The sequence below is a fragment of the Meleagris gallopavo genome, chromosome 29, assembly GCF_905368555.1.
Source record: "Meleagris gallopavo chromosome 29, MGAL_WU_HG_1.1, whole genome shotgun sequence".
Lineage (NCBI taxonomy): Eukaryota > Metazoa > Chordata > Aves > Galliformes > Phasianidae > Meleagris > Meleagris gallopavo.
Genome location: NC_139432.1, coordinates 3,741,222 through 3,766,869, shown reverse-complemented (window position 1 = coordinate 3,766,869; position 25,648 = coordinate 3,741,222). Strand labels below are relative to the sequence as shown.

Genomic DNA, 25,648 nt, shown 5'->3' with positions numbered 1-25,648 from the left:
CTGAATGTCTGCTTGTGGCTCCTGAAGCCGCTGCAAATAAAGAGATATTTTCCTGCTTGTTCTTCATCTGACATTTTTGCATTCTTGGTGGTGCTTCAGCGATGACCTGAGTGTGCTGAGCTCTTCAGGATGGCTGTGAACCACAGCAGCTCATCCACCCAAAGCCTTCCCCCACCATCTCACTCACCACCTTCCTTCACCTCGTCAGACAGAACAAAAGCCAGCCCAAATGGAGCCCCCCAGCCTTGATGCACTCCTCAGGCCTCACCTCTGGACCTCTTCTCCAGATATCCTTGCTTCAGAACGTTCCCTGTGTCTTCAACAGGCCTCATTGTGATTTCCTCCATTCCTGCAAGCATCAAAGCAAAGTCTGGTCATTTCCAATCCATGCCGTGCAACCCACGTGCACACAGAGAGAAAAGGATCCCTCAGAGACCTTCCAAGCTGTGCAGCACCCCTGGGTAGATAGCACACTGCCCAGAGGGGTCCTCCAAAGAGGCAGCTTGCCCACCTCAGTGCCGCCCGCCGGCTCCATCCCTCCTCCCTCCGAGGGACTCACACTGGATGCACACATTACCACGAGTGGGTTTGGGGCTCAGCCCTCTGCCCAGGGCACAGGTGGTCAGGGAGCTGAGAGCAGGAGGGAAATCCAGACCTTCGTACAAATACTCTTATGTTTCTTACAAGAGAAACAAACACGGGTGTCGAAAAGGACCTAAATTCTCTCTCAGGGTTCGGGCTGGGCTGCATTGAGAACCAGGAGGTTGTTCCTAAGGTGGTAGTGCAGAATAACAGTACTTGCCACCTCCCCAAATTCTGTGTTGGAGCTTGGTGACCAACCCCAAAGGGCCCCACAGAGCTGCCAGCAGGGCTGATATCACCTGCCGTGTCCCCAGGTGCTGGGCTGGCATCCCTCCACCAAGGTGGGGGAAAGCACCCATGCAGGGAGCAAACCTGCCCAGCCTTTTCCATATAGCAGCACGACGCTCCCGACTGGCAGAAAAAGCACATTTCCTTCTCCAACCCCAGCCTCGACCCCTTCAGCTAATGCAAATCTGAATGTCATTTTATGGGACATTTATAATTACGAAAATGGGACGGTGCTGCCGGATGCACAGGGAGACCCTGCGAGTATGAATATTACATTAATGTGCCCAACGCCAGCTCGCCGATCCCGCTGGCAGGAGCATAAAAAATGCTTGAGTGAAACTTTTATTTAGACGTTAAGATTCCAGGCCCCAGCGGGGTGACAGAGGCAGCCCTGGCGAGATCCCATCAGCGCGAGAGCTCGAATTGAATTACCCAGGGGGGGAAGGCAGGAGCTGCCAGTGCTGCTTCGCTTATTTAATTTCATTTACTTTCAGTACATTATCAGCATGCGGCTTCCCTCTGCCCCCGCTCCCCAAGACTGAAAGAAATCGCCGGCTGCTCGTCGTGCTGCAGCCCCACAGCCCTGCCCTGCTTGAGCTCGGATTTTGCTGGTGAGCAGATCCCACGTATTGGTGTCCCAGGTTTGGGAGCTGGCAGCTCTCTAAATGCAGCTTGGCTTTGCTCAGCATCTCAGCAGCATCGTCCCAAAACTCTGCCAGGATCCAGCAAAAGACACGGCGCTGCTGCTTCCCAGCAGGAGAATCAGAGCAAACGGAGGCACTCTCCTTCTTAAATACTCAGTGGCTACTCAGACAAGCAAATACAATTAGGGAGGGCTTGTGAGGGCTGATTAGATTGCACGAAGCTCTGGAAATGTGAGGTTGTACAGAACACGACACGAACAGCACAGCCTCTCTGATGCAGCCCTGGCAGTGCAGAGCCAGGAGGATTAAATCTGGGGGAGGTGGGACATGTGGGGGTGTCCCTTTCCCTCCTTGCACCCCCAGCTGGCCCATAATAGCAATCCAGATGGCTTCTGCTAGCAACAAATGGCTGAATTAGCCTGCAAAGACCATCCCTGGGGTTTTGTGTCTTTAAACTGTCCTAATGGACACCTGGAAAACCAGGGGGGCCAAGTGGGACCTCAGCCCTCTCAAGCAGAGGGTCCATTTGCTTGGGTGGCCTCGTTAGATCCTCAGGGCACACAGCTCACAGGTAAACCTGAGCTCACTGCTCATCTCTTCCAACCACAAACAGCCATCCACCATTTATAAAGACAGAGAGAAAAGCCTTAAGCCCATCGCAGAGAACCAGCTGTGCCCTCCCAGACACACGGCCCCTCTTGGCAGCCCCTGCATTTACATGGGCACGAAGGTCCCTTCCGTCTCTATTCCTTCCCCAGCCCACCCAGCCCAGCAGAAGGAGCAAAGGAACACTGGGATGCCTGCTGAGCATCCTGACCATTCCAGCCCGTCCTCAGCATGTCCTCAAAGCCCTCTGTGTTCCAGCACTCAGCCCTCTGCTCTCTGAGTCATGCACACCAGCTGCACCAAATGTCACAGCAGCTGCAGCCAAACCAGCCCGGGGGCTGCGCTCGTGCCCACACTGTCACATTAACTGAGTGTTCAAAGGGATGGAGCACGGAGGCTTACAGCTAATTCCCAGTCCTCTGCCTTATTCACCAAGCTCAGACGTGCCAAGAGCAGATTCTCCTCCCGGGGACTTCAATGGGAACACCCAAATACATTGCAAACCCAAAGTACAATCGGCTGTGATTTCCCAAAGCTCTCAGTGGTGGCTGCAGTCTTTCTTTCCATTGAAGATAATGAGGATAAAAAGAATCAGAAACAGACAAACAGCCCCTCCTGTCGCCTTCAAAGAGAGATGAAAGGTTTTGCAAGTCCCACTGGTGACTGAGGCCATGGCCAGTGGGCCCATGATGGCCAGGGCTGAGTGGTGGTGTGCAATGGGAATTTCAACCCTACAGAAGCGAGCATCACTTGTAAGGATGGGAATGAAACGAGCAACTGGTTCAAAGAAAATGGGGGATTAAATGCCAGCATGGATGGCATGAAGTAGAGCTGGTGCCAGACGGATTTTATTGTGTTGAGCGGGAAATAAAGAAAGCAGACGAAAAAAAAGGTGAGGGGTGGTGGAGAAGATCTGGTTGGGCTTCAGCTTGACTTCTCAGAAGAGGCTTGTAGGCAAAACTCAGAGTGTAGGCATCCACCCTGGGATAACTGCCAAGACTGAAAGGTAATCAGCAAGCAGGAGGCAGTCAGAAATCAATGGAAATAATCGAAAGGAAATGATGAACTGATGAAACGATGATGTCAGGAGGGGCTCCCGGGCTCAGCAGCCCAACATTGCCCCAAGGAATCCCAGGGTCTCCCAGAGAGCCCCTCGGAGAGCTGAAATCCCAGTTCTTCCTTTGGACAGACCCCCACGGGGCACTGCTCAATGTCCTCTTGTAGCAGCAACACAGAGCAGTATTGAAGGCAAGAACCAACATTAAGCAGTCCCCAGCAGCTGTGGGGGCTTTGACAAGTGCTGACAGCCAGGAGCGAACACAAAATCCATGGAAGTGACTCAAGAAAACAGCACTTCTCACCTGAGGTTGAATGGTGCCCAATTAACTACGCTGTCCCTAAAGCTCTTACTGGATCGCATCTAATGACCAGACAGAAATAAATAGAGGCGTACAGATGGACCGTTGTGAGGTGCCAAGTGAACGTTGGGTACACTGCTGTTTTTCCAGGGGAGTCCATGAATGTGGTTTGTATGATTGATAAGCAAACAAGAGGAGAGACGGGCGATGGCAAAGAGCTGACTGCAGGTTGGGCCCAGGAGGGTGGAAAAAAACCTTCTAACTTCAGCAGTGTTTTTTATTTGGTCTGGAAAATTCAACATCGAGTTTGAAGTTGAACCAACTTTGCCAAGGGAATAGGAAAAAAAAAAAAAAAAGAAAAAAAAAGGGAATTCAAAGAGGAGGCAGAGCCTTTGGCCCAAAAGTTTCCTTCCAAATCGCTAAGTCTATAATTGCAAAATAAAAAACACTAAATCTCAATATCTATTTGCACAGCTCATTAGCCAAGGGCTTGCACTCAGCAAAGAGGGAGGGAAAAAAAAGCCCCTCAGCACCAAGAGCATTTGGGGAGTTGCCATGGAAACCATCCCTTCGTAGGGCTCTGCAGCAGCAACTTGCACATTTGCTCTCGCTTGGGTCTGTCCATCCACCCATCCATGGGCTTCACCAGGATGCAATTTCTTAAAGTCCTTCAAACCCCCCCCCCAAAAAACCCTCAAAAAACAAAACAAACAAACAAAAAAAAACCCCAACCCCCCAAACCCCCCAAACCACACACACAAAAAAAATGCAGCATATTAGATACATAAATATATAACCTATGTAACTCATTCCCCTGTTATTTCTCTCCCCCAAACATAACATTATGTCAGACATTCGACCTGCTGTGCTACCGGGACAACATGATTTACAACGTGAAAAGGGAAAACCTAAATCATCACGTAATGAAAACATTAAAGTTAATGCATCACAAGTGAGGAATTTATTACCATTAACTCCAATAAACAGTTATAAACCACCCGTCCTTTCCTGTCCACGCACGGGGACGCGGGCGCAGGGACTTCATTAAGCTCAACTTTCTTTTCTTCCTCACCAGACCGCTCATGTGTGCCCCAATTGGCCACCATTTATTGTTAACTGGACTGCCTCATTTTCCGGGCACTGGAGAAGGTTTGAAGGCCTCATCCATTTCTTTCCACGGGTGGCTCGGCGCAGACAGATGGAATAGGAAAGTTCACGAGACGTGCAGCTCGATGAGTTTATTTAAACGCTGCTGAAATATATGCTTGACAAAAGCCAACTCTCGCCCCGGCCCTGTACGTCGTTACTCAAAGAGGCTGATGGATAAGTAATAACATATGGGCATGCTGTGTGGTTACACCGGATACCAGCTTACCTCAGGGTGCATTTGGCCAAATATTTGCTTCTCACTGATGTTACCCCACCAGCTTGGAAACCTAAACCCGTTATCCGAGGCTGTCCCAGGGCAATGGGGTTGGCTGTGCTCGGCATGCGACCGTCTGTCCCGGTCCTGTGCCCCGCAGTGCCTTTCAAGAGGGCTCCAGGGTTGCTGGGATGGGAGCAGTAGGGATGCAATAACACGTCGTCTGCTTGCTGCATCCCACCTCCATCCTGACTGCATTGCTGACATAAAAACACCACTGGGTTCAACGGGAGCTGCGGGGGTGATCCATGGAGAGCGCTCGGGACAACCAGAGAATCGTGGAATGGCTTGGGTTGGAAGGGACCTTACAGCCCATCCTGCTGTGGGCCGTGTGCCCCCCACCGGAGCAGGCTGGTCCCATTCAGCCTGGCCTTGGGCACCTCCAGGGATGGAGCATCCACAGCTTTTCTGGATCACTGGCTCACCACCCTAAGTACAATCATGATATGAGAACAGTAGAATAGTGGTAGGAGAAGACTTCTCTAACCAGGAATGGTGCTCCTACAGTGCACAGAATCCTGATCCCACGTGGGACGGGGGGCACCAGGACCCCGCTGTGGGATGGGATGTGCTGGCTGAGCACAGAGCTGCACCCTATAAGTGAGCACACATAACTGGGGAGGATTTGGAGTCACTTCTCCTCTCTCTGCCCGTGTGCTGAGCTAAAATCAAAGCAGCGGAGCCCTGCGGGTTGGGTTCCAAGCCCAGAAATCCCTCTCACCTGGTGTCCCCAGCATGCAGGGGACCAACATAGGACAATTCCCTGCAGGCAGATGGGATTTTAATGTCCTCAGCCTCGCCAAGGCGGCACAAAGAGCAGACAGACACCTGTTGGCTGCAGCCCATCTCGTGGCTTCAGCCTTTTACTCCTGCAACAATTCCGTCCCACATCATCGTCAGCCTTGACACAAACGGTCCCTATAGATCACAGTGGAAAATCGAGAGGATTTAAGGAGAGAGGAGGGTTAGGGGGGGAAAAAAAAAAATAAAAAAAAAATCAAACAAACGACACGCAATTCTTCAAGCGGAAACAATGGCAATATGAAGATATATAGGTGTCAGCCATTCTGTAGGAGGCAGGAGGCTGTGCTCCTTTACCTCTTACCGTGTCACTCTCATGACCTCTACCATTTGAAATGCTTTGATTCCACCTTGCCCAGGGGATCTCTGAGCGCCGGGGAAGAGATGAGGAATGCCCGTGCCTGACCTCACCTCCACATTGTCTAACGACTGATGGCATAAATCAGTTTTTCCCCTCCGCAGACCCGAGTGTCAAGAAGCCATGTGAGAAGGCTGGAAATATTAAATGATTTCCCTGCGGGTTTTCATTGTTCCTTGGTTTCTCTCCTGTAACTGCAGGGCTGTGTTTCACACCAAGAACAACTTCTCCCCTGAGACCTCAGTGTGCGTGTGCACAGAGGAGAGGGGTGGGATAAGGGGGGGGGTCTGCTTTGCCCTCTCCAACCACGCAGCCTCAATCCCCCACTTCCCTTTCATCTTTGGCCCAGGTCTATTTTTTTTTTTCTCCCCCCCGTTTCCTACTTCGGAGTAATTGTTAGAAAAGTAAAATCAACAGGTCGTAAAATGATAAAAGCGCGTTCCCTGGTAAATCCCCCCCTTGGGCTCACTTCTCCTCTCGTTTTACACTGATAAAATGCCCCTGCCTTCCCTGGAGCCCTGTTGATTTACATCACGTACCTTGGATTACGAAAGAAACGTTGATTTTCTGATATCAACACAACATGAATCTAGACACACCCAGCCTAGCTCTGCTAGGAAAATAAATCAGGAGCAGAGCCAGGAACAGCTTATATACGAGTAATAGAGCTTCAACTACACCATACTGATATGGTAAGAGCAATCCAACCTCCTTAATGCAGATAGTTATATCCAAATAAAGGTGCTTTATGTCGGTATAAATTATTCCCTTCCCATTTAGGGATGCCTTTCTACAAAATGAATGTGCTGGAGCAGCTGCCAATCTGGAAGCAGTGGTGCTGTTCAGGAGGAACAAACTCAGGCGAAGCTCACATCGCTGCCACTCCTCACCCATGGCTCCGTGGGGTCCCACCCTCATCCTCATCCTCATCCTCATCCTCATCCTCATCCTCATCCTCATCCTCATCCTCATCCCCACCTTCACCCTCATTCTCATCCTCATCCTCATCCTCACCCTTACTCTCATCCTCACCCTCACCCTCACCATCCTTACCTCATCCTCATCCTCATCCTCATCCTCATCCTCATCCTCATCCTCATCCTCATCCTCATCCTCATCCTCATCCTCATCCTCATCCTTCTCCTCACCTTCACCCTCATCCTCACCCTCACCCTTATCCTCATCCTCATCCTCATCCTTCTCCTCACCTTCACCCTCACCCTCACCCTCACCCTCACCCTCATCCTCATCCCCACCTTCACCCTCATCCTTATCCTCACTCTCATCCTCATCCTCATCCTCACCTTCACCCTCACCCTCATCCTCATCCCCACCTTCACCCTCATCCTCATCCTCACTCTCATCTTCATCCTCATCCTCATCCTCATCCTCATCCTCATCCTCATCCTCATCCTCACCCTCACCCTTATCCTCATCCTCATCCTCACCCTCATCCTCATCCTCACCCTCATCCTCACCCTCACCCTCATCCTAACCCTCACCCTCACCCTCACCCTCATCCTCATCCCCACCTTCACCCTCATCCTCATCCTCATCCTCATCCTCACTCTCATCCTCTTCCTCATCCCCATCCTCATCCTCATCCTCATCCTCATCCTCATCCTCATCCTCATCCTCATCCTCATCCTCATCCTTCTCCTCACCTTCACCCTCATCCTCACCCTCACCTTCATCCTCATCCTCATCCTCATCCTCACCCTCACCTTCATCCTCATCCTCATCCTCATCCTCATCCTCACTCTCATCCTCATCCTCACTCTCATCCTCTTCCTCATCCCCATCCTCATCCTCATCCTCATCCTCATCCTCTTCCTCATCCTCATCCTCATCCTCATCCTTCTCCTCACCTTCACCCTCATCCTCACCCTCACCTTCATCCTCATCCTCATCCTCATCCTCACCCTCACCTTCATCCTCATCCTCATCCTCATCCTCATCCTCACTCTCATCCTCATCCTCACTCTCATCCTCATCCTCATCCTCATCCTCATCCTCACTCTCATCCTCATCCTCATCCTCATCCTCATCCTCATCCTCATCCTCATCCTCAACCTCTCCCTTACTCTCACCCTCATCCTCACCTCACCATCCTCACCCTCACCTTCATCCTCATCCTCACCCTCATCCTCACCTTTATCCTCCCCCTCCCCCCCTGTTGCCCACTCTCCCATGGGAACACGGCAGAGAGATGGGGATGGGGACGCAGGGAGCGGCCACCAGTGAAGGGAGAGACAAACAGCAGAGCTGCCAAACGCATTTCAGATCGTACTTAACCTCAGGATGATTTCTGCACAAATGTGACTCAGGAAAGGCAGTTTATACTGACAGAAGGCTTTGTACCACACGCTTTTTGCAGCCCTGAGTGCCTTTTGCTGGCTGTTAGTGTCTCGTCTATCCGCAGCCATAATTGGCTCCATGTGTGGGTGAGGAACGGGATGGGAAGTGGGGCTTGGAGGTGTGAGGCTGAGATCTATGGGGAAGGAGGTGGTGGCACTGAAGGTCCCCCCCGCAGCAGCAGATGATGCTTTGGGAGTCTTTACGAGAAGCAAAAGTGAAAACATAGGAGAAATTCCTGAGTGCAGCTGGGATGAGCTCCCAGTGTTTGCAGCACAGCGTGGGACAACCCAACAAATGCAGACATGACAGCTAACGGCCCCAGCTCTCCTTTTCCAACTGGGGACAGACACCGGCACCCCAACCCTGACCCTCCTCCACAGCACCAGGCACAGCTCAGCCCCTCGTGGGCAGCGTCTGGAGCTCGTTAGATGATCTGCTTTGGGACAAAGATGTTTCCTTTTAAAGCCTCGGGCTCCTGTGGTTGGGAACCCAAGTGATGAAAGCAGCATTCTGGGTGGTGGCAGTCCCAGAACCAGAGCCCTGCATGGGTTGCTTAAACTCCAAGTGATTTAAATCACCAATTTTAACGACGATCTAAATCATCGAGCGAGACGTCTTGATTGAAATCACCCATTTTAATGTTGTTTTGCATTCATACTTTTCTTATTCCCTTTCCTAGGGAGAGCTGGTAACCATTAAAGCGTGTTGATAAAAGTTAGCTTTTATGGCAGATTTAACATTTCTTTTAGCTAACCAGCAGAACGCGCTATTTCTACGCAGAAATATGTCGGTCATTATGGAGCTTAACAAACATTTATTTGGGTACTTAAATTTTGTATTATGTCACAAAACGGTGATAGATGTGGTTTTTAAGAAGTGATTTTGAACTTTTACTCACAGCTTAATGCCAACCAGTATCTGCTTGGAGGGTGAAATTGAAATAAAAATGTACAAAATTGGAATTTCATTGGTAAAATAAATTTACTTTTAAATTGATGGGTTCCTAAGGACAAATATGTAAATCCCTGTAAGCAAAATATTCGCACCACATCTCGGTGTTGTCAGACCTGGTTTAGGACTACTGGGGCTCTCCTGGGTTTGGGGTTTTTGTAGAGCCTTCACATGACTTTTAAAGCTTCATTTTTTGAGAAAGGACATTTTGATTTTAGACACAGCCACTGACATTCACTCTTTGGTAGCCCTGGCATGGATGCAGCAGTGCTGGCATGGCCCAGGGCAGCTTGGCTGGGATGGGATGATGGGATGGTGAGATATTGGGATGATGGGTTGATGGGACATTGGAATCATGAGATGATGGGACGATGGCTTGGTGGGATGATGAGATATTGGGATGATGGGTTGATGGGATGATGGGACCATGGGAAGATGAGAGGATAGGATGATGGGACAACAGGATGATGGGATGATGGAAGATGGGATGATGCAATGATGCAATGATGGAATTACGGGACCATGGGATGATGAGAGGATGGGATGATGAAAGAATGGGATGACAGGACAACAGGTTGATGGGACAAGGCTGGGATGGGACTGGGCTCCCAGGAGGATGCAGCTGTGGCAAGGATCCAGCAGCTGGGAGAGTAGGAGACCCCAGTACACCCTGGGAAGCAGCAGCAGAGGTCTTCCTCCATCCTCCCCAAAGAGGGAGAGCACAACCCTGCAGGACTCGGTGCCAAGAAGAGGCTCATCACAGTGAGTGTAACCCAAGATTTCACACCTCCTTTTTCTCAGCCCCAGCGACCAGCACTGCTATTACAGCAACCCAGCAGTCTGCCTTCGCCTCCCCTTTGTGCTTCTCCTTCCTCAGCTCCTTCCGGGGCCTGGCACCCCGAGGTGAGGCTGATACGCACACAGAGTCTGTGCCCTCGACCCTCATCCTGCTTGTATCTGGGCACAGAGCCATGTGGGATTGGGAAACAAGGAAGCATCCCTGCAAACGGCGGCTCGCCAGAGATGTGGGAGGAGGCTCCGGTGTTGGGTGATAGGGGGCAATTAGATTAAAGTATCTTCCATTAGTGAAGAGTGAGAGTTTGCTAAGCGTGGTATCTGTTAGCCCAGAGTCATAACAAACCCGCAGATAAATGAAGTGCCAGTTACCTCCTTCAGGAAAGAAAAGAAAGGGGGAAAAGGAGCAAGCTGCTTCCTCTTGGAAAGGCTCTGGGCTCCTGAGACCTCTGCCTAAAACACAGCTGCAGTAAAGCAACCCTGTGGACCAAATTCTAAAAAAACTGGAGTATTTCACAAAAAAATTAAGGATGTGTGTTAAAGGAAGACATCTGGGGAACAATAACGTCGGGACAAGACTTTAGAGAGAATGGAATTGAATTGCAACACAGCACACGTGGGAGCTGGGCATCCTGAGACAGCTAAAGGGAGCTGGACGGGCAGAATGTAGAGAACTTTCTGAAGGATACAAAGGAAATCACTGGAAAAGGGATCCTGTCCCACGCAGAATGAATTAGACTATGCTGCTTCTCATCTTCCAGCTAATTGGACTGAAATTTATAATGTGCCCATCTTGGCCCAGCTCAGCAGCTCGGCTCCCACTCACAACCTGCTCCCTCCAGCTGTCCCTAAGTCATGTCCCCATCTCAGAATCACATCTTCATACCATGGTTTGGGTTGGAAAGGACCTGAAAGATCATCCAGTTCCAGCAGCATCGTGTGCCTCCACACGTGGAGAGAAGCAGCAGCAGCATGGAATCATCACAGAATGGCCTGAGTTGTAAAGGACCACAATGATCACTTAGTTTCAAACCCTCTGCTACGTGCAGGGTCGCCAACCACCAAACCAGGCTGCCCAGAGCCGCATCCTGGATCAACATTTTGATACCATCAGATTCAGCATCACAGCTTTCCCATTAGGAGACCACGCCAAGTGCAGGAGCTGTGGACTTCAGCTTCATTTTCCCACCTGAGCATTTAAATTGCACAGAGTTCCCATAAGACACAGTCCCACAGTGGGAACACTGCACGCCCTGCTGGGCTTTGCTACGCTGCTGCGCCGGTGGGCACCGGGGATGCTGAAGATGTGGGGCAATTCTCTGCAGTGGGGCGAAACAGGGAGGAAATTCAGCGCTTCCCAAGCACCAGGGAGTTGGGGAACAGGAGGAGGGCTCCATGCTGAGCCAGTTCTGTGCTCCCTGAAGGCTCTGCAGCCCCTGGGCAGAGCTGAGAGCAGCAGCACCAACTCTGCTCCCTTGCTGCCCCGAGAACCCGGGCGGGAAGCAGAGATGAAACTTGGCCACTGCTTTCCTTGTTCCAGATAAGAAAATCATTTGTCACCGTAGGGTAAAGGGGGGGGGGGGGGAGGGGGTGTCGGGGGGTGGGCTTTTATCGGGGAAATGTCAGTCTGTCCACACGACCTGGAGAACAAATGTGTGTTTTATCACCCGCCCCACAAAACCCGCCGAACACCTGCAGCAGGCGTGCGCCCCGGCTGCTCTCGCCCCGCCGCCGCGGAGGGAGAAAGTCACAGTGATGGATTTGCCCATCTTAATTAATGTAAACAAACAAAAGAGGAACATCAAATAATGCCCTTGACAGCCTGAAAACGGAGCCGGGAGTGCAGAGAGAGCTTTATAAAAGAAGGCCTTTTGATGTGCGGGGCCGCGGGATCAAGGTTTGTAAATAGCAGCAGCTCCGTATCAGAGCTTATCCAAATATTTTCATTTCCCATCACAAGCTGAGAGCCAAGGGTTGATGTTTTGGACTCTTCAACTTTCAGCTTTCACCCTGCAGCCCCAGAGAGAGCGAGCGGAGGAGAGAGGCGGGGGGTCACCCCCTACGTGCTGCCCAGTGGGGACATGGGGATCCTTGGGGCAATGGCAGCACGGTGGGGATGCTGAGCCGCCTGCTGAGCCCTCGCTGGCCCTGTCCTCCTGCCAGACATGAGAGGAGGGAGGGTTCAAGAGCTGGGGGGGATGAGGTATCACCCAGAGATGTATAAACAGGATTAGCACGGCTGTGATGTGGGAAGTGATCCTCCCACTCCGCTTGGTACCCTGGGCACCAGACACGTGTCCCCACATCCCCGTTGGGCCAAGTGTGGGGCAGCCCCAGCACAGGGTCCTGGCTGTGGGGGGTGGAGAGGAGCATCCCTGCAGGAGGGGGGGGGGGGGGAGGAGGGGGGGTTGGGGTCAGGAGGAAACCCTTCTTTAATTCCAAGCAGAAAAATTAGGGAGAAAAGGAAGAGAAAAGAACGCTCCGTGCCATAAATATCCCGCGGATTCACATCTTGACATCCAGGGTTACAATTTGGGTCTTTAAAAACACATAGGATGAAAATCAAGTGCTTCTATCACCTCTGGCATATTTACGGTCTCCGGGAAGGGCTGCCAGACGGAAACCCGACTTTGACTTATTCAAGCCCCGGCAAAGGTCAAAGCGGGGACGGGCAGGGGAGAAGAACCTCATTGCTGCAATGCAGGGGGGCACAACGCCGACCCCGGGGCGCTGCCCGGCAATGGGCCTGCATGGCAGGGAGGTGTCGTTGCGGGGTTCTGCCACAAGGCGGCAGCAGAGGCCCAGGATTGGAGCAGAGCCGTTCAGTCCCTGCGCGGTGCGCGGCCGGGCGATGCGATGAACCCGGCTGCGGCCCTCGGGGCGTTAATCATCAGCGGAGGGTTTCGTGCCAACCCCGCAGCGCCGTGCCATACAAAGCTCAGAGGGGAAAGGGAGAGGGGCGTGCAGCTGGGCAGCTGCCCCAGCCCCGTGTCTCCCGTGCAGCCTGGGCCCGGCATGCGGCAGTGCCTAACATGCAGCTTCGTGCCCAGCAGGCAGCAACGCTCAGCAAGCAACAGTGCCCAGCATGCAGCAACGCCAGCAGGCAGCAGTGTGCCCAGCAGGCAGCAATACCTAGCAAGCAATAGTGCCCAGCATGCAGCAATGCCAGCAGGCAGCAGTGTGGCCAGCATGCAGCAAGACCTAGCAAGCAATAGGGCCCAGCATGCAGCAATACCTAGCAGACAGCAATGCCCTGCATGCACCAGTGCCCACCATGCACCAGTGCCAGCATGCAGCAATGCCCAGCATGCAACAGTGCCCAGCATGCAGCAATGCCTAGCAGTCAGCAGTGCCCACCATGCAGCTTAGTGCCCCACCCACAGCAATACCCACCATATACCAGTGCCCACCATGCAGCAGTGAACCCAGCATGCAGTGTGCCCAGCATGCAGCAATGCCAAGCACACAGCAGTACACCCAGCAGGCTGCAGTGTGCCCAGGCTTTGCCATATTGGTGTCACCAGAACCTTCCTCACACCCTGCAGCGCCCAGGCAGTGCTCAGCAGCTCCAGCCCTTCCTCTCCTCCATCTCTTCCTCTGCACTTTTCCTCTAAAAAGTGCTGAGCACTGCACCGCCTCACTGTAATTATTTATCCAAAGGTGGGAGATGAGAGAGAAGACGCTGTGATTAAAAAAATTATTGGTAAAAGGAGGTAAAATAAAATATCGATCGCCTTGGCTGTGTCCCACCGCTGGAAATGGGGGAAAGTGACAGGGCTGCATAAAGAATGCCAGCTCCAAAACTGAAGCTGCTTCTTATTACATCTCGGATGCCCACCAAGTGATAAATCCAGGACGTTATGGAGCAGGAGTTTATTATAAAAGGCACCAAATGTGGTTAATCAGATGTGGCCTTGCTACAAATCCAGGCTGGCTCAGGGGCTCAAAGCATGTGGGTGACATTCAGACCTCCAGCACCCCTCTGGGTAAAGGGTCTGATTAGGGACGTGGCATTAAGCAGCTGAAACCCACACTGTGAAAATGGGGAAGAAAAGGGAAATTCAGAGCAGGTTCTGATCTCCTTTAATACTCAGCTCTCAATTCCTACCCGGCAGAGGGGAATATCAGGGCTGGGCTCTGCAATTCCAATTCCCAGCATAGAGACAAGGCTGAAATGTTTAGGCAAAGGTGAGAGAGACACTGAGACCCTGAAAACGTCTCTCATCAAATCAAAACACTGAGCTTAATGGCTCCGGCTACCTCGGAGACCAATAAAAGCCCCAAAACCGGTTATGAGGCTGTGATCTGAGGTTAGAGGAAAGCTGGCAGAGTGCTGACTGATTGGAGAGTTATTGGAAAGAAATAAAAAGGTTGCATTAAACCTAACGGAAGGTCACGGCGTGAGTGTATCTCATGCAAGGTGACTGCCCTCATTACCCATACCAGGGTACCCCCCTGCACCGTAGGGATGCTGCTGCTCCTTTCGGCTCTCTTTTGTGGAAGGGAGATTTATACACAAGCAGTTATTGTTATTTTTGCAGCGGAGGAAGGGTGCATTCATCAGAACTGCTCTGCACCCCCCCACTTTTGGCCACTTCACTTTGGGAGCACTGAGCAAAAAGGGCTCATGTAACCTCATGTAATCTCATGTAATCTCATGTAACCTCATGTAACCTCATGTAATCTCATGTAACCTCATGTAATTTCATGTAACCTCATGTAATCTCATGTAACCTTATGTAACCTCATGTAATTTCATATAACCTCATGTAATCTCATGTAACCTCATGTAATTTCATGTAACCTCATGTAACCTCATGTAATTTCATGTAACCTCATGTAACCTCATGTAATTTCATGTAACCTCATGTAACCTCATGTAATCTCATGTAACCTCGTGTAATTTCATGTAACCTCATGTAACCTCATGTAATCTCATGTAACCTCATGTAATTTCATGTAACCTCATGTAACCTCATGTGCCGCCACCCTGTGCTTCTCCCTTCACATCCCTGCATGTTCTCAGCTTTCCTTTTGCCCCTTGGCACAAAACGAACCATTCAAAGCAGCATTCCCAGCCAACAGAATTGAACTGGAAGCTCCTGACAGCACAGTTGGGTCACAGAAAGCTTCATCATCTGCCCCACAATCTATAAATCTGAAAACAAGATATATTAACTCGGTAACCTCAGTCCTTCTGACCCCAGGAGAGCTGCCCCACGGGGACCCAGCATCTTTTTTATCTTCCCAGCACAGAACTGTGTTGGGATGGGTTCAGCAACGCTGCAAACTTTCTCCTCCAGGAAGGGAGGCGGTGTGCATTGCTGTGTCTCAGAAGACCCTCGTGGTATTGAGGGGAAGGAAAGGAACATCATGAAGAATTTGTAACCGTGCATGTAGAGATGACATTTATAGGGCTCTCAAATTGGAAACTGTACATTTTATTGCACTCTCTGTCAAAAAATGCAGTTCCATCAGAGGCTGGAACGACAAGGGAAACAACCAATCAATATCTGGGCCTCTAATATCTGGGCTGAAAAAAATCATTATCCTGTTACTTTTATTATGGCGTTATGTTTGAAATATGATAGTTAAAGGTTGTTTCCATTACCTAGCCAATTTTTAAGGGGAGTTTCCCTCCTCCTCCCCCCCCCTCTGCTTCTGCTCCAGCTCCCTTTGGGCTGAAGATCATAACAAGTCTCTTGAGAGGAAGATATGTAACCCCCCAGCCACGCAGTGAGGAGCCCCACAACCCATCTGGGACTTCAGCTGCTTCCAGAGGCACCGTGAGGGTGAAGGAAACCTGGAGCCACGTGGGTGCCTCGTGCCAGGCGAGGCAGATCTCTGCCAGCACTGAAATGCTGAACCAAATCAGCTGGCTCCCTCCTGCAAGCCCTCAGCTCTCCAATCTGCCCCAGCTGCAGGAGGAAAGGAAAAAGGAAAGATTTTCCCCATCACCCTGTGGTCCTCAACCCAAAGAGTTCACTTGCCCGTACACTGCAGTGCTCTTAGGGATGCAGTGCTCTTAGGGATGCAGTGCTCTTAGGGATGCATCTGGGCAAACTTATCCTCCAACTCAACAGCTCACAGTTTAAGTCCTGCCTTAAACCTGCAGTTCTGTGTTGTTTTCTTTCTTTCTTTCTTTTTTTTTTTTTTCTTTTTTCTTTTTCTCTCTTTGGGGTTAAATTGGAGAGAGAGGAGGGTTGTATTTGAATTCTGGGTTTGTGTTTGGAGGATTATTGATGAAGTTTTGTATTACCCAGGCTAAAAGCCCTGTGCTGCTTCTCTCTTCCAGACTGTCTCCCTTCAGTCCCGCAGAGCACTAAGTGGGCCCTTAATGAACAAGAGAAAGGTTATCAGGACCTGCATGAGGCTCAACCGTCTGCTGCAGTGAAAACCAGGAGACGCCACAGATAAGAGTTCAAAGCAAAGGAGCCACGGTGCAGAGCTGGATGCTGTTGGCTGCCGCCAGCCCTGCTGTGCCCAGGGAGCTGCTTCCCAGCAGCAGGCAGGAGGAGGAGGAGGAGGATGGCAGCCTTCTTCCTGCAACCATTGACGTGCCGGGGCTGGGTGCTGGAGCCTGGAGCTGGTAGCCAAAGGTGCTTCCAGCTCTGGGATGCTGCTGTTTATAAAGCATGCGTGTATTTGTTGCCATCGTGCCACAGCAAGGTTGGCCACAGGGCTGCCAGAGCAGCAGGGATGGGGCCCTGGGAGCAGCACTGTCTGCTGGGGATGTGATGGAGGGATGCAGATTCCCCCAGTCTTGGTTGCTGGAGACTCAGTGATGTGCATGGGCAGCACCTGCACTGTTTTGTTGAAGGCTTTAGCAGCTGAGGTGGGGGGAAAGAGCTTGCCAGAGCGCTTGCACCAGGAAACAGCTCAGTGAGTGAGCAAAAAGGGCACTGGAGGCCGTGCACTACAACCTCCAATGGGTGGCCCTGCAGAACGTACGTAGCACCAAACCCACGGGTGCAAAATGGAGCTCAGCAAAAACTGAAGCCAAAAGCTCACAGAATGGAACCAAAACCACCAATGAGTCTCTGACTCCTTTCCTACAGACAGCTCCCTCTTTCAGAGGTCCAAAGCGTGCTGTGGGTCTCATCCATCAGAGGGACATTTGCTGGCTCTATATGCACTGCTGATAGGGGCACAGGGGTAGTGTCTTTGTGACAAGGCATCTAGCTGCAAAAAGGAGCAAATCCTGGGAGGGTCTGCACGCTGCTGGGGGATTCTGGGCCATCACAGGCTCCTGACAAGCAATGAGCAGACATCTAGCCATTACCGAAAGCAGCAAGGAATAATTACTGCTAAGCAGGGAGGAGGGGAAAGGTTCCCAGAAAGCATCTTGTGCTTTAGCCTCCCTGGGCTGCAATAACCACCAGGGTTAGCTGACACCTGCTCGTTTCTTGCCTCTTTCTGAAGCAGCCATGCAATGTAGATCACCAAGCCAGTGATGCTGTGACAGAGCCATCCTCACAGCTGTCACCTCTCCCCACGGGCAGCTCAGAGCTACCTGTCCCCCCTCCCGCAATCCCAGCTCAGCCTCTGTCTAAGGAACGGGATCACAGCACACAGCTCCCTCAGTGCCACGTTTCAGTGGGACACCCTGGAAGGTGCTAACCTTTAAAGGATTTGTGGTTGAAGAGCGGGGAGAGTTGGGAGAGACAGGGCAGGGAGCGAACGTGAAGAAAAGACGGATCAATCCCAACGATTCATCATGCCAAGAGCTGTCTAAATAATCAAAGGCATCAGCCAGGTTGATGTATAGCTGATGTCACCGAGAGAGACCCTTAACAAGGCAGCCAGTACAACAGCTGCTGGTCAGGGAGTGTCTTAGCACACGCCAGGCTGGGGCATGAGAACACAGCCCATCCATCACTGACCCACCTTAATGGCCAACCTTATTAGTAACCATTCGCTGGGGCTGACAGCCCGTGGCAGCACAGGAGCCACCCTCACACTCCCCAAAACGTGCAGCCCCCCCAACCCCCAGCAGGAGAGGAGGACAGAGTGGGCACCAGTGGGGAACCGACCACGAGGGATGGTTCCAGCACAGCCAAAAGCTCTGGGCACGTTCTTAACACTCTGCTTGCAGTGCCAGAGCCGTGTGCCCCGTGTTCCCCTGCACATCCAGCACTGACCAGCTCTCACTTTGGGTTTTCATGCCATTGGGTGAGCCCCAGCAGAGGCAGTGGCTGAAGTCTCAACACCAGATGGGCTTCCCCCAGGCTCTGCCCTCCCACTGGCCCACTGAGGACTGAGGCATGGTGATGTTCACTGCAGGAATCCCCAAATCCTCCTACAAATCCTATGCTGAACTCTCAGCCTCGCCATGGAATTGAGCCGAATTGGGGATGGGGACACACAGTGTGGATGGGAACAGGTCCAAAGGCCACCCAACAGCCCCAGGTCAGCAGTGCCACGCTCAGCTGAAGCTGATTTACCAGCAGATGGCACTGCCCTCCTCCACTGTGTCCCTGCACGCAGGAGGGGATGCATCTCAGGGTGGACCTATGTCACTTTGTGCACACACACTCATGTGCTTCCACGTGCACGCCAAAATCAGGCAAAACTCCCCCATTTCTCCCCCTCTGAGGCAGCAAGAAGCACCGATGCCTGCATGCATGAATGCAGGTGGCACCCATGGGAGCTCCAGCACCTAAAAGCTGCTGCCACCAGGGAGGACGTTGCTCCTGTTGACCCGTGGCAGCAGCACAGCAAGCAGATGGGTGCAGACTGAGCTCAGGCTTTCCTAAAACTCCCTCATCCTGCCAGGCCCCAAATCCAGATCCCGTTGGATTAACTGGAGTCCAGTTGATTGCTGCTGTTTCAATAGCTTGTTCAGCCATCGATTGCCGTCATGTCACCGGGAGAAAAGGATTAATAATCGGGTGCTCAGGTTGGCTCAATACTGCTGATAGAGCCTGACAAAACGCCGTTAGGAGCACTCCCACCGGAACACTATCTATGTACAAAGGCTGCAAGAAACATCATTCAGGGTTTCACGGAATAATGATTAACTCCAGATCTTCAGCCTGGAAAATCCAACAAATAGTTTCTATTATTTCCAGATAAATTCTCTCTCTTCTTCAGTTCATTGCTGTTGCGCGCACACAAACCTTTTCATCGCAACCCACTAGGGGAGATGCATCTTTTTCCATCTCTGCCCCCTCCTTCTCCTCCACAGCCCCTCTCTAATCCATCCCAGAGGAAGCAGAGTCCTTTCTAAGCCTCACGTTTCTTCTGGCCTTCAGCTGAGAGCTCTCCCATGGCAGTACCCAGATGCAGAGCAGGAACCCCAACGCTTGGCATCTTGAGCACATCCCTTCAGCCACATCACCCACTGCAATGCCAGGAAGCAGCATCACATGTGATACCCAGGGAGGAGAGGGCTGTGGTGACCCCAGCACCTCCCTCACCTCCAAACCTGCTGTCATCTCATGGCTGTTGGCCGTCAGGATGGATGGAAATGGATCAAGTGACAGCAGAGATGGTTCCTCAGCTGGGAGGGCAGGAGCTGGTGCTGAGCACAGATCTGGTCACCTCCCTCCAAATAAAAGGAGGAAGGGATTGGGGCAGTAAATCCCATCCCGGTGCACATCAGCCTGGCAGTAAATCGGAATCCTCTCCGTGCCCTCTTTATTATCACATTCACAGCATGAAGTTATGAGCTTCTTCACAGCTCCTGCTATAAAAATGTGATGGATGGCGGGGGAACCTCAGGGAGTTAATCTATTCTCCCATTAAATTTTACTTTAATTGGTCTTTGAGTCAATCAGAAACTCACTAGACAGTGAATTAAGAAAAGAAAAGGGGAAAAAAAAGCATGAAACAGGGTGGGGGAAGTAAGAGGAGGTGGGTTTTTGTGTTACTATATTATAATGCTGAATTAGCCTTCCATTGGAAAGCAAAACGCTGGCAGGCCATACAGAGAGTTCTGCATAGCTCATGGTATCACTACAGAGGGAAACAGAGAGAAGTGATGCAAAAATATCCTCAGAAAGCAGAGGAGCATCACTGAGAGCTGGTCAGCAGCAACAGGGAAACAGCATCCAGCCAGCCCTGTGCCAATGGCAGGGATCTGAAAGGGAGGATGGAGACAGCATCGCTACATAACCGACATCAGTAACGTGGAGATGGGGGAGAAGGGGCAGTTTTGGTGATTTCTGGCTATCAGCAACGTGCTCTGAAGCATTTCTGGTAGGACAGAACCTGAGCCACGCCAAGGAGGTCCCAGCATCACCCACATCCCAGGTTTGGGGGCTGCATTCCCTGTGCAGCACTGAAACCCTTCACGGGCTCCGGATGAAGGTATTCAGGCTCCATTAACCATCTCCTTATTATTACTTCTCATCTTATTAGAAGAATAAGGAGTGAATCAGCATGCAGATCAAATGTGGTAAGCAAAATAACAACCGCAGCAGTGAGAAGGAAAGCAGAGCAAAATGGAAGGTGGAACACAAACCAAGGCTGCTGTGCTCAGAAGCACGGGGCTGACATCCCAAGTTTATGCCCTGGAATATATGATAATAAGGTTTTATGGAAGTGAGCCCTGGGGACAGGCATTGTGTCTGTAAACAACAGACTTCAGGGAAAAGCTGAGGTTTGAGTAATGTGTTCAACCTTCACTTATGGTAATATCTACATACATGGGTCTATATGCACGTATATACAGGTGCACGTGTAAATACATGCATTCACACGTATATGTATGTATATACACACAGTGGGCAGCAAAGTGTAGGAAATGGGCACCTGCAGGGCAGGGTTTGCAATGGGGTTGGATACTTCTGCCTCTGTGAGCCCAGTGAAGGAAGCAGAGAAAGGGGAAGAGCAGGTAAGGCTGTCTGGGACTCTTGCAATGCTTAGAGCTGACACTTTTGCATCAGACTCAGGGAAAGAGCAGCCCCATCCAGGCTGTATTTGAGTGCTTCCATCCCTTCTTTCTCCAGAAAGAAGCAAGAAATGGTGCTGGAGCTCAGCCCCCAGGCAGCCCTTTGCCAGCCCATAGGCCCACAAGCACCACGGGCTCCCCATGCAGGAGGCAGAACCCTGGGATGAGCCCCCGCGGAGTGGCTGGAGAGAGGGGAGAGGGATGGGAGCATCCCGTGCAATTACAGAAAGGACATCTTTAACACAGGCTCAGTTTGGACTGACAGCTCACAGAGGCATCGCCTGACGCCCTTAATGGGCAAACACAGACTCAGTGTGCAATTAAATGGTGCTCAATGGCATTGTGGCTGACACCAAGAGAGGGCAGGGCTGGGGGGTGGCTGGGGAGCAGTGGGTGCAGTGCGGAGCTCAGTGCTTGGCCTCAGACTTGGCTTCTGCTGGGGAAATCCCTGGGCGAACGTGCCAACGGTCAGGAGGATTTGGCCCTGTGGAGGCAATTAGTTTCCCTAACGGCCCAACCTATTCATCACCTTCACTTTGCACTTTATGCAGTTTATAATAAATCAGTGGGCGAAGCCAAACTCAGAGCTCGGAAGCGCCCTGGGTCCCCCGTTCCAGGTTTCCTGGGCAATCTCAGCAAAGGCACCATTTACAATGAAGCCAATTTGTAGTGCAAAACGTTCACACTTTCAGACAGCAGATGAACTCAAAGATGCTATGGAAAAACCAGAGGATGATTCACGTCCAGCACTGGGTTCACCTGTCCACGTGGTTGGTGACCTTCTGTAGCTCACCCAGGAACTGTCCCTATTACCCAGGAACTGTCCCTATTGCCCAGGATATCCCTGTGCTGTCAAAATGAGCAAAAACCCTCTGCCCCATTGCCTGACATGCCAGCGAGCCCAAAGCACAGCTCTGGGCAAGGGCAGATCACCCTGCCTGGAGCTATTCTCATCCTTTCCAAAAGTTGGAGGCTGAACACGAGCAGAGATGTGTGGTTCTGCCCCATCTCCTGCCCCAGGCATCAGCAGAGCCGAGGAACGCACAGCGTCCATCAGTGCCTGAGCAGAAACGTTTGGAGAGTGTAATTCTGCTGGAGGAGAATGGACTTCCTGAGCACATGGGCCTAAACTGCAGAGAAACAGAGCCCTAAATCTCTGGCTGTAGATTTACGGCCTCCATTCTCTTTCTTTACTGCAAATACAATCCGGCAGTAATGGTCTAACACAGGAACACCATCACCAACTGGCTGATGGCTCACATAAAAGCAATGTCAACCAAAAACTATGAGTTTATAAAAGGGAACAAACCCTCAACAGTGACAAGAACATGAAACCCATTAACAATTTAAACACTCTCCATTTTTTATTCCCCACCTTGAAGCTATTACAGCTGATAGAAGGCTTCACAGCTGAGTTAACCACTTCAAGGGAGGGCTGTGCATGCACACACGCACCGGGGGTTTGCTGGGGCTGCGAGGTGGGAGGTGGTGTGGTTAAAAGCTGCCCTGGGCTCTGCTCCTGCCAGCTGCTCACTGCCCTCCCTTCCAGGAGCTCAGCACCTGGCAGGATTCAGCTGCAGTTCCAAAGCTTTCCAAAGCTGCCTGGAAACCTCGAGATACCAACAGATTATTGCTATGGTTACTGGGAAAAAGAAAAAAAAAAAAGAAAAAAGAAAAAACAAAACGTAGGTGTGGGTTATAATTGCTTTTCCCGGAGGTTTTCTTGCTGCTCTGGGTCTCCTTTGGCACCTTGTCGTGTTGTGGAGCAAATATGAGCTGAGCATGGAGGTGGTGCAGAGAAGAGGCACCATCTGCTCACATCACTTGTTTTGGAAGAGCCCAAACATTTGGGGTGCAGTATAAAACATGAACCTACGCCATGCAGCACCCCAATGCCCCTGCATGGAGCTCCCAGTGCCATCTCCCAGCAAGGCAGAGCAAAACACCATTTTACTGCTCTAACTATCAATTTTCTCCAGCTGCAAAACAGGGATAACACCAGTTAACCTCTACTGCAAAGTGCTTGATATTCCTCAATGGAAGTTGCTCTCTCCTAAAGGAGAAGCACTGCAATTTTTCCTTGTTATTAGGGTATCTAACATGGGACAGATCAGCATGCAGCCTAATTCAGACCCTTGCACGAGGCTCCTGCTTGCCCTAAAGAGAAGCAGCCCCAAGCAAGGTGCAGTGCTGGCTGTGCAGAGGATGGCATCGATCTCTCAAACAACCAAAGGATGGGGAAAGGAGTGAGCAGTGGTCAGCCTCACCACGGCCACCAAACCCCACAGCCCTGCTCCCCCTAGGAAATCAAACCAATTCAAGCCAAATCAGCCAGAAGCCGAGCTATTTTGACCAAACACCTACAGAATGACATTGCTCCACTGCTGGTTTATCTGTGATTTCAGTGCTAATGAGTCTGGGCCATGCCTTGTGCTAATCAACCCAGCAGGGGAGCAGCAGAAGGCTCTGCCCTGCGTGCCACCATCCAGGGCTGTGGGTGTGGGTCGTGCCCAAGACCCCCCATATCCCGGAGCCCTCCCATCCCGCCAGGACCACCAGGGAGAGCCTGAAACCAGATCCTGGTCCCCAGATGGAAGAAAGTGGCACTGGAGGCTCCTGCCATAAAGCCGGTCCCGTCGTGCTGAAACGCCGGCAGATGGGGCCATAAACGCTTCCTCCTCCCCTCACTAACAGCCACCGAGGCTTCAGATTCATCTTTATCTCACTGTCAGGCTGTAAATGCCTCTCGCTCCGTCTCTCGCAGCTGGGACGCGCCAGGGCAGCGTGCATCGTGCCGAGGTTCACTTTACCCAACAGCAGAGGTGAAAGGAGAGGGGAAGGATGGAATTCAAATGGGATCAGCCAGCAAGGAGGAGGGGAAGCCAGGGCTGTGTCTCATACACCAAGTCCCCCCTGCGGTGCCTGTGGGATGGAGGCGGCACCCGGATGACCATCAGCAGCTCGGATGGGATCGGAACAACCGCAGATCCGGGCACCCCCAGCTCTATTAGCATATGTAAATCACCACGGCAAGGATTAACAAAGCCTCTTGTTTACCTGCACCGGTACGGGTTAGATATTTACACGAATAGAGCGAACATCTGCAGCTTCATTAGGCAGGATAAAAGTTAAGGACTATAAACCTTTATGCTTCCAGTCGTAAAGCAGGAAGGGTCAGGAGGGAATTTCTAAAGACAGCCACGTTATTCCATCACTGCCCATTATGGGGTCTTCCTGTGACTCTCCAAAGCAGCTGCTGCCAGATGAGGTGGGTTGGTGGAGCCCAGCCTTCCACAAGCTTTAACTTACACTGCAATGGAGGACTTTAAGTAAGATTGGGCTTTGCTGTGCTACTGACCATAGAAATGGAGACAGAGAGCCCCTGTTTTAATGTCCTGGTACCCTGCAGCTTTGCACTGGAAGTGCCACCTTTGTGCTCTGTCATTAAAGCTCCCTTGAGAAGGATGGGGACAACCTCTTTGACCTCATTTTTCCACTTCTTTGAAGACATGGGCAGGTGACTGGTAGCACCCCAAGCACTTTCTGCCTTGCAGTGTTCAACTCTGGACCAGAAATGACACAATAAAAGGAAAGGAACCTGAGCAGCACAGGGATACGTTCAGCCTCCCCTATTCCCAAAGCAGGAGAGGACTTTTGTCCCTTGCCATGCTTGAGGCAAGGAGAAATCCTGCACAACACAGCTGCAATCCGGTGTGAGACACCGTGCCACAGAGCACAAGAAGCAGTGAGAACTCCCTAACTAATAATAACAGCGACAGGCTGATGTTAATTAGGACAAGCAGACTCCTGCTCCACCAGTTCACTAAACGTGGCTTCGGAATGGATGCCCTGGGCTGATTTCTTCCATGCATCCCAACCTTTGGTTTTAGGAAAACGCTGTGTGTCCTGATTAAACCCCATGGGAGTCCTAATATGGGATGCTCAGCTCCAGCACAGCATCACGGCTGGAACCAATGCTGCCCATTCTGTGCTGACATTTCCCCATGGCTCTGAGCATCCCTTCCCAACGTGAGCTGCAAACACAGCACACACACACACAGCTCCTGCGAGGTGCCAGTCCTTGTCCCCCTGAATGTTTAATAACGATGTTTTTTAAAGGAACAACGCCCGTATGGAGGAATTTATTTTCATCTTTTTAATTGTGGGAGCCTGCTCTGCGTTTCCTTTTCCAGGATTAACAGCTAGAGCCCAAGCTCTCCATTTTCCAAGCCTTCTAATTCTACTAAACATCCGCTACCCTGAAAGGACTCCACAGAATCCCATAAAACATTATTTATCTGTGTGCGTTAGCTGCACGATACTGTAATTTCCAGAATAAATGCTGGGTGTAAATTGTTGTTTATGTTGGAGTCTGACTGTCTTTACGAGAAACAAAGTGAAAACTGAATCTTCACAGCTTTATTTCTTCCGCTGAAACCTCTTCTGCAGAAGGAGGAATGCCTGGTGGAGTGCCTTAATGGATGGCTGTAAAGATTGTTGGGTTAAAACAAAGTACAGGGAATCACCTCCATCCCCCCTTTTACTGCCAAATCCTCAGCTGGTGTAAATTGGTGTAGCTCCAGTGACTTT

At 51.2% G+C, this 25,648-nt stretch overlaps 1 protein-coding gene across 4 annotated transcripts in view; it reads right to left on the bottom strand.

Moving 5' to 3' along the window:
• Window positions 1-25,648, bottom strand: part of SKAP1 (src kinase associated phosphoprotein 1) — a 126,031-nt gene that overhangs the window by 23,230 nt on the left and 77,153 nt on the right. For all 4 annotated transcript variants that reach the window (XM_085211061.1, XM_085211063.1, XM_085211065.1 and 1 more), the window contains exon 5: window positions 269-349. In XM_085211061.1, the coding sequence (XP_085067187.1) occupies window positions 269-349 (81 nt within the window). The remainder of the gene's footprint in view (window positions 1-268; window positions 350-25,648) is intronic.